General features: G+C 33.3%; 2 protein-coding genes across 4 annotated transcripts; both read right to left on the reverse strand.

The window, feature by feature from the left end:
* Positions 1-522: 522 nt before the first annotated feature.
* LOC133318622 (eukaryotic translation initiation factor 3 subunit F-like) lies at positions 523-4,683 on the reverse strand. Its single transcript, XM_061520644.1, has 6 exons — positions 4,416-4,683; positions 3,234-3,313; positions 2,756-2,985; positions 1,258-1,379; positions 1,074-1,187; positions 523-879 (listed from the first exon to the last, which is right to left on the reverse strand). The coding sequence occupies exons 1-6, from the start codon at positions 4,641-4,643 to the stop codon at positions 790-792; spliced, it is 864 nt and encodes a 287-aa protein (XP_061376628.1). The 5' UTR covers positions 4,644-4,683; the 3' UTR covers positions 523-789.
* A 2,941-nt stretch (positions 4,684-7,624) lies between these two features.
* LOC133318606 (probable aquaporin PIP-type 7a) lies at positions 7,625-12,682 on the reverse strand. Of its 3 annotated transcripts, XM_061520622.1 has the most exons (5): positions 12,667-12,682; positions 9,584-9,829; positions 8,394-8,692; positions 8,132-8,272; positions 7,625-8,015 (listed from the first exon to the last, which is right to left on the reverse strand). In XM_061520622.1, the coding sequence occupies exons 1-5, from the start codon at positions 12,671-12,673 to the stop codon at positions 7,923-7,925; spliced, it is 786 nt and encodes a 261-aa protein (XP_061376606.1). In that variant the 5' UTR covers positions 12,674-12,682; the 3' UTR covers positions 7,625-7,922. The 3 variants fall into 3 exon arrangements, with proteins under 3 accessions (XP_061376606.1, XP_061376605.1, XP_061376604.1); XM_061520621.1 differs by lacking the exon at positions 12,667-12,682 and having other exon boundaries at positions 9,584-9,974; XM_061520620.1 differs by lacking the exon at positions 12,667-12,682 and having other exon boundaries at positions 8,128-8,272; positions 9,584-9,974.
* Positions 12,683-14,281: the final 1,599 nt, after the last annotated feature.

Below are 14,281 nucleotides of genomic sequence, written 5' to 3' on the forward strand. Positions count from 1 at the left end.
ATCCTCTCAAAATCTGGTCCTTTCCCCGTTGCCAAACTGAATTAACGATCCCTGCTTCACCCTGGGCCACACCTTCTAGATACCCCTCCATAGGTTAGAGGGTTGATTCGTTTTCCTGATTTGGATATATGATTTAAAAATTATTTTTACATAAAAAAGTTGTTTGGATGATAAAATAAAAATAAAAATACTTTTTATATATAAAATTACAATAAAGAAAAGATAAAATAGCATGATCGTAAAATAAGAAGAGATGAAATAAATATGATAGAATAAGATTAAAATTGTATTTTAAAAATTTATATTATTTTTTAAAAAAAATAAATAAATTATATTATCTTTTAATTTCTGCTTTTTTCAAAAGCAACCAACTACTAGCTATAAAAAAAGCAACATTTTAAATTTTATTTTAAATTTTGTTTTTTTAAAAATTATTATACAAACATCTAAAAATTCTCAAAAGAGCTTTTATTTTTAAAAAAAGCAACTTTTTTAGCAATAAAAACCCATCCAAATAGGCACTCAAGCATTAGAAAATACATAGGTAGTCAAGGAGAGGAGTTCGCTCATTTTCTTTCAAATATAACAGATTACATGACAATTGACAAGTTAACGCTACACTGCAGCCTTAGACACGATAGAAAAAACCTTCCTATGCAATGCCAAGCACAAAATATAATAAAATAAAGCAAAGCAAAGCAAAAGTAAAGAATAAAATGCTGATATTCCACGTTAATGGAAAAAATGACAAGGAAAATTCCATCACAAAAAATTGCAGACAGAGATCTATCACAGAATCTGAGCAGCTGTATTCAATTTTTCGGCCAAGCTAAGCTGTGTTCTTGTGATGCTAGCTAAATATAACGAGAGCAAGTGATCCTGAAATGGATGAAACAATAGTTAGCCCACCAAAACAATGAATTGCGAGATGAGAAGACATGTTCAATAGTTCATTATCCAATAAAATAAGAAACAATCATCTGTTTAATTATGTTTCACAGTTGTCAAAATTATAAAAACCCGCACTTTGTTTAGCAGCCATAAAAACACTGTAACACCAAACATAATCTTACCTGCAAGCTGTCATTCACAAGCTTATCAAAAACTGATGGGGGCAATTTGGGAAGGGAGCCTACAGCATCTGATATAAATCTCCCAATTTTGTTGTCTGGTGCAACACGCCCTTCCTGAGATGAAAAATTAATTAACACAATCTAACAAAAAGGTGAATGGTTAAACAAGGTAACAGCATCGTACCACAACATCGTCAACATATTTGTGAATGTCATCAATCAAGGCTAGTAAATGTTCCATTGATGTTTCCATCCCTTCTAAATCGGAGGGAATTTTGTCAACAGTGGTTGACTTCAGGGTATCAACTGCCATTCCCAGAATAAACATGAAATCAGCTTCGATCATTCAAAATTTGGAACATTTTGATTCCATTAAAATAGATTATTTTCAACAGAAAAAAAATGCAAAAGATAAATCAAGAATAATATCGATTTGAATTTGCCATTTCATGATACAGAACAGAGAATGAGAAAAACTTCATATAAATATAAAAAGTCAACGAGTTGTGTTCTATGCTGTAAATATAAACAAATGAAACAACTAAACTATAAACATCCGTCCATGTGAACCTCAAACCAGTCTTTCAACAAAGAGCGTGAAAGCAACCCACATTCATAACTAAGAAACAGAAATAAAACAGATTGTAAATTTATCATTCCTGAAGAAAACCCAGGAGAAGGGGAGGTCAGGGAATCCTCAGTTTCAAGACTCAAAGAAGTACAATTGAGAACATATTACATTAATAAAAATTAGCAAAACATTGATGTTTGATACAAATCTCACACAAATTAGTCTATCTTGTGATACTCTGTATAGAAAAACTGGGGTCAACTAGAGGCTTTCTAATTAAGATAAAATAGTGTCACTGATAATTTAAGAGTGTGAATACAACAGAAGTATTTCACATATATTTTTCACATAAATTTTGCTATAAACTCTAAATAAGCCCATAGAACAAACTACCTACCTATTGATTCATTCTCTGGAGGAAATTAACAACTTAACTTCTAACAGAAAGTATATTAACCCATTATACGTAGGTATTTCCATTAAAAAAGACTCCGGTGAGAACTAAAAAAAGAAGATAAAGCACAAGGGATTTTGGACTCAGTCCTTTGACTCCTTTCAGCAAAATTCAATGGATAACTCTACTGCATAATTAACATGTAAAATAATTTCAAAGTATTTCATATCAGGCAAAAATTTCATGAAAATACAACTTGGAGAAATACCAGTTTTTGATTGTAGGTACCTACCTAACTCTTGATCCATTCTCTGAATGAAATTAACAACTTAACTTCTAACAGAAAGTATATTTACCCATTATATGTCGGTATTGCCAAAAAAAATGAATTCAGTTCGTATTTTCACACACTCCTTTGACTCCTTTCAGCAAAATTCAATGGATAACTCTATTACATAATTAACAGCTAAAATAATTTCAAAGCACTTCATAACAGGCAAACTTTTTATTAAAATACGACTTAGAGAAATACCAGTTATTGATTGAGTAAAAGGAAATTTAAAACACTACTCCCTTCAGACTTATCCATGAAGGTAAGCACATAGCTCTAGCAAATACATCAAATGAGAAAGAAAACTAAAGCTTCAGAGAGATAGAGAGAAGGGGGGAAAAAAGAGAGGACAATTATTATAAAGATGAAGCCCAATCAATACTTACATCCAATTCGCTCAGCTTCAACCATACGAAGATCCAATGGAACTTCTTGAAAGTGTGCAGCAATTTGCCGGTCTCCAAGAGATAAAGTGTTTGACACATACGCTTTTACGGTACCCCCTCCATTTGTGAATCCTGTATCAACAGTCAAATGTATGGGATTTGGTACTTCTCGAGAATAAAATTCATGGATTAATGCACTACCACCAGTTACTCCAAGACCAGTTGAATACCTGCATAAATAACCAAAGTTAACATTGCTTTTTCTCCCAGAAAAGGAGACATAAACACAGTGGACGAACCATCCTCCTAAGACCATAAATGTTGGGAAAAAACAGAAGAAACAATTTATCATAAAACAGCTCTCAAGTCCATTTGAATTTCAAAGTTTCCTTGGTACACACTTGATTGAGAATACTATTATGTACCACTTGAGTGATAACTATGAAAAAATATAGAATTTTAAAAGAACAGGAATTACCATCCAACTATGATTTCCTTTGGATTCACTTTTTGGTGAGATATTAACATATTGTGGTGGTACTCAATATCCAAAGCAACCTGAAAAAATAAGCTGAAAAATAAGAATAATTCTTTTTTAAGAGTTAGAACAGATGAAAATTTAATTTAACTAATGCTAAGAAGAAATAGAAACCAGAAATAGAGGATAAATCATGGAAAAGGAAAGACTGAAAAGTTCAACAATAGAATCAAAAGTAAATTTCAGCTATACAACTTCTTCCTTGGCTCTAAATAATAGCGTCAACTATACAGGTACCCAATATATGTATTATCCACCTTTTCATTTAAAACTAATTTTTAAATATGAACTTCACTTTTTTGAAGAAATCTATACAGTTCAGGCATTCTAATTGCTTCATAAAATTCTTCACCCCATCCACAAGGAGAAAAACAAACAGCTTCAAAAAGAGAAGGGGTGGAAGAAGGGCATAACTGAATAAGGAGTTCCTCTGACTAGAGAAGAAGTTCAGGAAAAAGATGTGCAAGGATTCATAAAAATTAAACAAAACAATTGCATGAAAGAAGCTTAAGCCAGTTTTCAATTTAGTAATGTTTGTTTCTCTGACTTACTTCCGGTTCTACTTTCAAAATATGAATCGAACTTCTAGATAAATCAGGGACAAGTAAACTAAATAGAACAGTTTTGGTTGTTTTGAGACCTATCTGCCGATAATTTACTATGTGAGCCTTAATTCTTTTTTTTTTTTATAAATGTGAGTCCGCTAAAATTGCAAACATGAAGACACAAGTGCTATACACACACACACACTTCACAGTTACAAATTGCAAGCATGAAGAAGCAATTAACAAGAACAGATAGCATAGTATCAAAAATAGTGAAAGCTTAGATCATCATATTTAAAAGCAACAGAGAATAGAAGAAATGGCTACGAGAAGTATATAACGCATCCACTAGCACATGCATGAAATATAATGGAGCATACATAGACCTAGCCAAATTCCATAAATCAAAAAATGAACTAAAATAAATTGATAAAACTCAAAAATGAAAAAAGAAAAATTCAAGGAAGTAGCCTTCACATTTCTATAGAAAACCACATAACATCAGAGGCTAACAAAATTTTATTCTTAATTATAATCATAACAATAATAATAATGTGGATGGAGGAGAGTGAAGGACCTGGTCGACGGACTCGTTGTGAGGAACGGCATATGAATTACGGATATCAACAGTTCCATCGGGAAGAACGGAGCCGAGTAGGGTTCCGATGACGCGTTCGGCTTGGTCAGGGCGACGAACGTAGCAGTCGCAGATGTTGAAGATAACAAGAGGGTGGACCTTCGCCGACAAGCTCGGCGATGAAGAAGAAGAAGGGAACTGCAACACTGTGCGATCGCTCGCCGCCATGTTCGAAGCTTTGATTCAGCAACTTCACTACCAAACAAAAGGGCTCTGTTCTATTCCTAGGGTTTTTGACACATTGGCTGATCCACAGTTACAGTTACTTTTTTTTTTTTTTTTTTTAAGTTTCAGTTCTCATAATGTGGCCCAATAGGCCCAAGAAAACAGGCTTATTTTTCATTTTGCTAAAAAAAATCCAAATATTGCTGCTTACACATTCACACTTTATTTTATTTTATTTTAAAAAAAATATATGTATATGAAACTATCTCTTTTGTTTACGTCCATCTAAGTTTATAATCTTATGAATAATATTCTACAAATTATTAAAATTATCTTTTTTTTTTGGGAATGATGAAAATCCTCTCCTTTTTTTTACACTATTAAATATTTATGATGAATTTTTAAATTATAGAATATTAACTGAAAGAAAATAATTGATGATAATGTTTACGTAATAATAATCTGGTGATACATCTTGTGAGTCTCGTTTTGTGACCAAGTAAATAGATAATTTAACTTGTGCATACATATAGAAAAAGTAATTCTTGAGCGGATTGGCTAGTTAATTTTTTGCTGAAAAAGATGGAACAAGAGGACTATTAGACTTTCCAATCTTCTCCTCTTGATATTAAGTGATTATATTTTTCTGATTTCAAATTTGTTCATAGGACTAGAGTTTTTTGTTTATAGTTTGTTTGCTTCCTTGTTTTGGGCTACACCCTTATTTCAACCAAAATAATAAAGAAAAAAATCTAATACTATTATTAAGTGATTGTCCCAGCTTCACACTTTTAGTCATTTTTAAAATGTCATAAAAAAAATTAAAAAGATGAAATAGTAGAATAAATACGTCATCATATTGACTCAGTCAATAGATATCATTTTTAATAATTCAAGAAGGACAACACTTCATCCTGCATTCGGATTATAAATACTATTTTTTCATATGATTTTCTCTTTCCCATTCGAATAAAGAAAGGGAGAAAGAAAGAGGGGGAAAATAAAAATAAAAACTTCACAATATTTCTTTAGTCGTAATTGTGCATAACTATTGAGGTGACTTGAATCAAGTAATGCATTTGCGCTGTTATCATAAAAAAAAAAGGATAAACTATCAAAACTTATATAAATTGTCTTAATCCATTAATTTTGACAAATTGCAAAAATCACAAAATATGCTACGTGTACTATAATTTTTTAAAGGGCTGCTACCACTAATAATATTTCTTCACAAGTTGTGTATTATTTTCTTACTAAATGATAAAAAACATAAATACCGTATAAAGTATTTTACTTTATTGGATACCAAAAAAAAAGTATTTTACTTTATTAATTGTTATTTAAATTTCTATATACCCAATCAAACAACTAACAATAGGACGGTTTGAACTATCTATTTTATAAAAGGTTTGATGTTTTTCATATTATATGAGATAAAAATTATTATCTCCTATATATACATAAAAAAATACGGGATTATGTGAAGAAAAAGAAAAAAGAAAAGAAAATATGAGCCATACATATATATATATATATATATATATATATATATATATATATATATATATATATATGAGATAATTTTATATCTTACAGTATGAGATATATTAAATTTTTTATAATTGTATTCCTTTTTACCTTTATCTTTTACCTATTCATATTTACATATTAATCTAGAGAGAAAAAGTACAAATGATCAGGTTGTATCTCCTGCATTGTCCAAACAATTCTTTTGAGAGAGACACTTATTTTTGTTTGTTTTCCCATCACAACTAATTCAAATAGGGACATGTTATATTTATAAAAAAATTTATTTATAAACTCTTACAAACTACACTATATTCTCTCGGGAGAATACTGATTACACTATGTTCTCCTGAGAGAATGAGAACATAATGTAATTTGTAAAAATTTTCAAAAAAAGTTTGTAAACGGATCCTTCCTCATTCAAATATACATGAATAAAAAATGTTGTCTACACAACATATAATTTGTGCAAGTTATATTATATCTTTTCAGTGTATCAACTAATGCTCCAGCGAAAAAGGTGATGCAAGCTGTTTATTTTGGCGGTTTGTCATTAACATTAGGGTTTTATAATTCTCATGTAACATAAGAGTTGGAATTTTCCTACACACCATTCGATTTTTGTGCTGATATGGGTTCCACATATGATTTTTCTAACATACGGGTCCCACGTACGTGTTTTTTTATCTCTATGACATGAGATTTCAATTCTCATGTAAAATGAGAATTATAAAACCCTTAACATTATTCACATATATATTTAGCAATGCATGTAGGAGTTTAAACCAATTGTTGTTCTGTATTATTGGTGTACATGAGATGTGTTCTATGGATGGTGTAGTATATTAATGTAGGGGGTGTCCATAATGGCCTTGGTAGAGACCAAGCACTAGTGAAGCTTCCTATGTATGCGCATAAAGGGGGGTGTGAGAGCTCTACAGGAGAAGAGTCGGAAAGAAGATCCCCTCTCCATGTGTGAGAGGGGTATTTAGAGAGGAGCCTCTTCTGTCACTTAGGGGCTTGAGCTGGTCAACCCATGAGCTGTCTCATTAAGCTGCCCACTGTTAGTATATGCAGGGACAGCAGTGCAGGGATGAAAATTGCCCTAGTGTTGAGTCTCTATGATTTGTCATAGGTACCTTCCAGAAGGTTCTAGATATGGACTTTAAGAGATTAGACTCATCTGATGGGCCTAAAATAAGTATCATCCCGAACATGTTCCATTACTCATCTATATCCTTATATATAAAAAATACAAGTGCGGTTTATTTAAGATTGTATATAAATCAATATTAACTTACCATGTCCTTTATTTTTAAAGATCGTGGGCGAAGTTGGGCAACATCACTCAACAACTACGTCATTCCCACTGGCATTATGGCATTTGGCATAAACTCGGGGAAGAGGCCAAAAGTTACACTAAAGACAGGGCACGCTCAAGAAAAAAGAGGGACAGTAAACCAATTTTTTTTTTTTTTTATTATTTGATAAAGTACACGCAATCACAGCGATACATCACACATGGGCTTGGCCATCTTCCAACTTAAAAGAGAAAAACTGGCCCCCATCACCCAACACAAGCACCACCTAATAAGTAATAATCATAATATTACGTTACATTCTTTACTTACAGATTAGAAGGTTTAATATTCAAAAAGTTAAAAAAAAACAGATGACGATGAAATGAAACCTATAAACTCGGCTTTGGAGTTGTGTTTTTTACCCCCACACTTGATTAACGAAGAAAATCAGCAATCACTTGGATTTGAAGGGAATGGCTCTGATTACGACTTGATGGTAAAGAGCCGCAAGAGCTGCTCCAATGAAAGGACCCACCCAGAAAATCCACTGCATATATATCAAACATGACAAGGTTAAGGTTCGCCATCTCTATCCAGAAAATTCTAAAACTTGATACTAATTAATATACTTAAAAAGAGAGAGAGATATATGAATTAACGTACATGATCATCCCAGCCAAGGTCTTTGTTGAAAACGATGGCAGCACCGAGACTACGAGCAGGGTTGATACCGGTTCCAGTGATTGGGATGGTGGCCATGTGCACCAAGAACACAGCGAACCCAATTGGCAAAGGTGCCAAAAGCTGATCATTTCATTCATTCACCAACATAAAATCAGTTCACAAATATACATGTTTTTTTTTTTCTGTTTTTGTGTTGAACTAGAATAAGAGAAGAGAATTGTAGAGGGAGTGAGGCACATACAGGGACGTGAGAGTCTCTGGCGTTACGCTTTGCATCAGTGGCAGAGAAGACGGTGTAGACAAGAATAAATGTACCAACAATTTCAGCACCAAGTCCATCACCTTTAGTATAACCTTTGTTAACAAAATTGGCACCACCATTGTACTTTCCGTACATGGCTTTCCCCTCGAAACCTTTGACCACACCAGCTCCACAGATAGCACCAAGCACCTGCATCACCATGTAGAACACCGCCCTAGTCAATGACAATTTCCTCGCCAAGAACAAGCCAAATGTCACAGCCGGGTTTATATGACCCCCTGCATCACAATTCCCACATCACATTATCGTTAAAATAATAATCACATAAAGAAGCAATTCAAGCTTAAATTGTTGGGTTGGGTTGGTTAAGACATATCTTACTCACACGAAACAGGGGACACGATTTGACACGTGAGACATTAATTCAAAAAAATATATTAGATTTCAAAAAAATAAAACACGTTTTGATATTAAATAATATTTTAATTTATGTAATACATATTATATTTAATATTCAATAATTAAAAAAATGAAACTAAACTTATAATACTCATCAATTTTGCAAAGAAACTTAAGATATTTTAAATATTTATATTAAATTCAATAAAATGATAATCATAATTCAACAAATCTAATAGTTAGAATTAAAAATATAATTTTTAAATTCTTCTTTGAGTCTTTATAATGTGTGTTAGAATGTCAGAGTGTCGGACACAACACATCAGGTTTCTTGAGATGTTGTGCATCATAGGATAATGCAAGTCCGTTGGGCTTGAAGATGAATGTTGCATTAGGTTCAGCCTAACTGTGTTCAGAAATTTTATAATATTTAATTATTTTATTTCGGTAAGGATCAAACTTCGTGATTACTTACTCACACGTTACTCATGATTACTTAGTCATGTCATTTATATTAGGAAAATTATTTTCTCATGTAATAAGAGAGAATTATCTTATGTTGTAGATACATCGACAAATGTGTCTTTTATTTATTTATTTTTTATTTTTTAACACACAGTGAGACCCACCATGTGTTGGGTCTATGACATGAGAGGAGTATCTCCTACGACATTAGATTCGATGCTCCCTTTATATTATATAAAAAACAATTTAACCTAAAAACTTGCTGACAATAATAATGCATAATATTGATTTAGAGTGAGACGAACCAGAGATGCCAGCGGTGCAGTAAACGAGGGCGAAGATCATGCCGCCAAAAGCCCAAGCGATTCCTTGAATACCAACAGATTTGCATTTGGAGTCAGCTTTGTTGACACCCATGACAGTTAAGATGGTGATGTAGAGAAACAGAAAAGTGGCGACAAACTCTGCTATGCCTGCTCTGTAGAAAGACCAAGATGTGAGCTCGGAGGGTTCGAAGAGTGGAGCCGGTGGTGGCTCCTTGTAGTCTTTGCCATCGTCTTGGCTTTGAGCTGCAGTTCCAATGGGTTGTCTCTCTGGGAATTTGTTGGCTCCTAACGCAACATCTTCCTCCTTCCCCTCCATTTCTCACTCTCTTGCTCTGAAGATGAAGTTGATATTGTCTAATAGTTATATTTGTGGTGGTGCTGATTATGATGATTATGATGATGAGAGTGGGGATGGGGGTAACATGCTGATTTATAAGGAGAATAAAGTTTAGGTGGTGGCTGGTGGGTCCTTTTCGGTGTGATATATATTGAATTTTGTGGAACTTGGTTTCTTATCTTTTTCCGCCGTCCAATCATTTTCTGTTTTATTCATGAATCCCGTTGACAGGGGTGTTTATGGAAGGGAAATGATGATTGGCTCAATTGATAAAGGCACCGTCCTCGCTGGCGTGGTTTTAAGTTTTAACCCCGTTAATTTCCGGGACCACCATGTTCTCTGTAGCTAAAGCAGGCAAAACGGGCTCGGCGGCCAACTTGCCCAACCCACCAAACGAGGCGGGGCGGGTGAGTTTTTCAATCCATCTCAAAAGAAGGCGGAGTGAGGCGGGCTCATTTTTTGGCAGGTTGACCGCGGGCATTGGCGGGCTGAGACAGATCAATGTAAAATAGGCTCGGACTGGCGGGCCAGGCCGCTCAACCCTCCAAACGGTGCGGAGCCGCTGAGTTTTTCAGTCCACTTACAAAAGGGAAAGGGAGGAGGGGGGCTGACTCATTTTTGTCAGGTTGATAGAGGAGTGGGGTGGGACGGGACGGACCGTCCACTTCGCCACCTCTATCTTTGGGGAAGGAATATAAACATGCTGGAATTTTTGGAAAAGGATTAGTGAACTGGTGAAGCATTCGAGTGAAAAATTCCAAAATGTTCGGGTGAGTTGCATGGACATGGAGTTGAATCCATCCTCTTGTCTAAATTTCACATGATAAAAATGATTTTATCATCTGTAAATTTGGTATTTTTTTTCTTCTCTTTTTGAATATTTTCAAATGTTAATTCTGCCACACTTATTTAATATTTATAAAAAAAATAGGAAAATAAATTCTCACATTATCATATCACATAAAAAATCACAATCATTCATTAATAAAACAATAATCACAATTTTAATAGAAAAAATCATAAAATGAGAAAGTAGAAAATAATATTTAATTATTAATTGTTAACCGGTCACTGAAGGGTTGTGATTTTTGTATGATATGATCATATAAAATATATATAGAGAGAGAGAGAGTGGTGTTCGGAAAATCCACTCAATATTAGATAGTGCTTCGACTTGGATAAAAAAACATTAAATAATCCATTAAAAAAATAGACAAAAAATTTTCAAATTATGTAAAATTTCCCTGGACTGAAGAGTGAGACTTCATGACTGGAGGGCAGAGCATATTATCTTATAAATTATGATAAAGTAGAAAATCATGTTTAATTAACTCTCGCATATAACTTGATACACGTCCTCTAAAAACAGCGAAATGTATTTCTTGCGCGAGAACATCTTCACCATTACTGTCATATTCAACACTGGGTAGCTACGATCATGCTAGTTAAATTTGAGATTCTATCTAAAATTGAAAAAAAAAAAAAATCGTAAAACGTAAAATACTAACGTAAAAAAATTGTAAAAACGTAAAAGCATTTGAAATTTTGACGAAATTATTTTGATTAAAAAAAATCGTAAAATTACAAATTTAAATCAGAATTTTAACTACTATGGCTAGATCATAATATAAAATAAAATTATACATTATACATTTTAAAAAATACATACTTATAATATTTTTTTCCCTTTCTCCAATAAACATGTAAGCATGAAACGCATGCTGCTACTGTTGTTGTCAATGAACGAACATAGTATATTTGGTTAGTTTTTTTTTTTGATAATATATTTGGTTAGTTGTTCGGAACCAGAATTGAGGTTTGGATAAAAATTTTAAGAAAAGAATTTTTTTAAAATTATTGTTTAAAATTTTCTAAACAAAAAAAGTAAAAACATGCATGCTGTTAAGGGGTACTGATTTTATGCTAAATTATTACAAGTTAGACTCATTTATTTTTATCACATAATGAATGAGTTTAAGGATTTGAGCACAGTCTGAAGTTTGTCTTTTAAGTACCAAATGACCTTGCTGGTAGACAGATTACAAAAAACATTATGAAAAATATATACCTCATTTTCTAGAACATTTCTTCTATTTTTGTTTTTGGTACAATTGATTAGAACAATTTAATGTAATTAAAAAGTTTACTATAAAGTATAATCTTGGATTACACCAATACTTTTGTCCATTATTATCCACGAACAAATAACTTATTTCTTCTCATTTTGCAAATCATTTAGAAAACATGGTCGGCACATGGCTGTCAAGCAATTAACTTATCTCACGCCCACTGCATATATTAAATGATATATTCTCAATTAGAATAACTCACCCTCTTATCTTCTTAAACGAGGTATAGTCACCTTTTATATATTTTGAATCTATATATCTGCGTGGATGAGACAATATACTGTTAAGACTTAAGAGCCATTACTATAATAGCTACTTTCTTTGGGTTATACATAATCATAAAAGTCGTTAGCAGATAAAAACAATTTGAATATTCTTGGAGCTTGATTATTTTAATAATGTTACCTAACATGCTCTAATTTAGTTCCTCGACTAGTACCAATACTTGTCCAGATAACATTAATAATAACAAATGGTTCTTGATCAATTTGAATTGTGGACCAATTTTTTTGGAAATCTTATTAGTTTTCATCATTGTGCTCTGGCAAAAACCACTGGTTAGAGGCATCGATCGCTCACGTCCAGGTCGAAGTAGGGTGGCATGGCCCCCCTTGCTCCTTTATATATATGTTTTGTTGGTGTCAATTAATAAAGGAACTGATCAGGACAACTTTTGGTTATTCGCATTATGTTTTCCCTTTGAGGAAGGGGACAACAATTCCAGTAATTCCGTTCAGATAGTTTAAGTTGTTTGACAAATAGCTTATTGCCCCATATATGTCTATGGCCTCATTTCATTGAAAATAGCAAATAAAATGAAGCAAGGAAAAAATAAAGAATATATAATATCGTCTATTTAATTTTTTTTAACCAATTCAAAAACTTAATCTATTAGGTGAATGTTACATTTGTAGTTTATAATATATTTTTCTAATGTATATGTCTCATCACATATGAGTTCATTGAACTTGAAGGACGAACAATACATAGGTCTACCTATTTGTACTTAAAAATTTCACAATACTTAATGATTTATTAATGGAAAGGGGCTCCTCGAGATCAAACTTATGGTTACAAGAGCTCTAATTATATATGTAAAGAATCATTTTAACTTAAAAAGCTTATGTTCTGGACCAGTCACAAAGGCCTTGTCTATTAGGCTGACCACAAAAGCTTATATAAGGGATTATACCTTGCATTCCTAAAGTGAGATAATTGTACTCTTATCACATTAAATCTCCCTCCCCAGGCATAAACACCTCATGCATCAAGTGAGGATGTTTGTCTCACACCTAGTGAGACTCACAAAGGCAAAACAGTTATGACTCTCCTCTTATGATGCACGGACACCGACACGCGACACGGGACACGACACGATACGACACTCCGACACGATAATATCAAAAAATGTTAAATTTCGACACGTTAGGACACGTTTTGATATTAAATAAAAATTTTAATATATATAATTAATAAGCCTATTGACTACCTGATTTTATGTTTCTCTTGGCCCTCTTATCTTGGATTCTCCATATATTCAACAGATTTATTGGGCTGATTCATAACAACACCTTGTCCTACAAGCTTAGGCATTTGGTAGGGAGTGTTGAGATGCGTGCACCAAGTTCCTAAGAAATCAATTATGGCTTTTAGTATTCAAAATAAAAAAATAATGGCATTTGAATCAATTGGCACGTGGGTAGCATTCAAGCTATTAGATCAAATGACAATTTTTTGCCAACACTTAGAGAATGAATCTTGTCCGCCGAAGAATCTCGTAAATGATGGGCATCATCCAACGGTTACTTTAGTGTCAACTTTAACAATTGCTCTTGGACCATTTGATTACATTGAATACTGTGAGACAACTGGCTGCCATTAAGACTTGTGATTGGACTATACAACGCGTACGAAGAACGACGCGAGGACGAGGACGAACCACCGCTTGGAACGGAGACGAAATGCTTGACAAAAGATTGAGGGAGAACGGCGTGGTCACTGGTTTACGGCTCAAAATCGAAACTGGGTTGTCTGTCATGTTTTTTTTTTTCATTTTATAAAAGTTTTAAAATTTTTACATTTATATCCTTTGACCCGTGTCCGACACAGTCAAAATCGCGTGTCGCAATAGTCAACGTGTCCTAAAATGTTGACCGCGTGTCGAACGCGTGTCGGAACGTGTCCGAGCTGTCCGTGTCGGACACGTGTCCG

This window comes from Gastrolobium bilobum, unplaced genomic scaffold (assembly GCF_033153095.1).
Source record: "Gastrolobium bilobum isolate Gb01-03AN ecotype WA unplaced genomic scaffold, APGP_CSIRO_Gbil_v1 utg4519, whole genome shotgun sequence".
Taxonomy (NCBI): Eukaryota; Viridiplantae; Streptophyta; class Magnoliopsida; order Fabales; family Fabaceae; genus Gastrolobium; species Gastrolobium bilobum.

Bases quoted from the DNA above. Each gene is read 5' to 3' on its own strand.
- LOC133318622 (XM_061520644.1), bottom strand. From the start codon at position 4,643: ATGGCGGCGAGCGATCGCACAGTGTTGCAGTTCCCTTCTTCTTCTTCA. The intron at 2,986-3,233 runs GTAATTCCTGTT...TTATTTATGCAG, and splicing joins AAGGAAATCATAGTTGGATG to GTATTCAACTGGTCTTGGAG. The intron at 1,380-2,755 runs GTAAGTATTGAT...TGGGAATGGCAG, and splicing joins TGAAGCTGAGCGAATTGGAT to TTGATACCCTGAAGTCAACC.
- LOC133318606 (XM_061520620.1), bottom strand. From the start codon at position 9,920: ATGGAGGGGAAGGAGGAAGATGTTGCGTTAGGAGCCAACAAATTCCCA. The intron at 8,693-9,583 runs GTTCGTCTCACT...ATTGTGATGCAG, and splicing joins CTGCACCGCTGGCATCTCTG to GGGGTCATATAAACCCGGCT. The intron at 8,016-8,127 runs GTTAATTCATAT...ATATATATGCAG, and splicing joins TGGCTGGGATGATCATGTAC to TGGATTTTCTGGGTGGGTCC.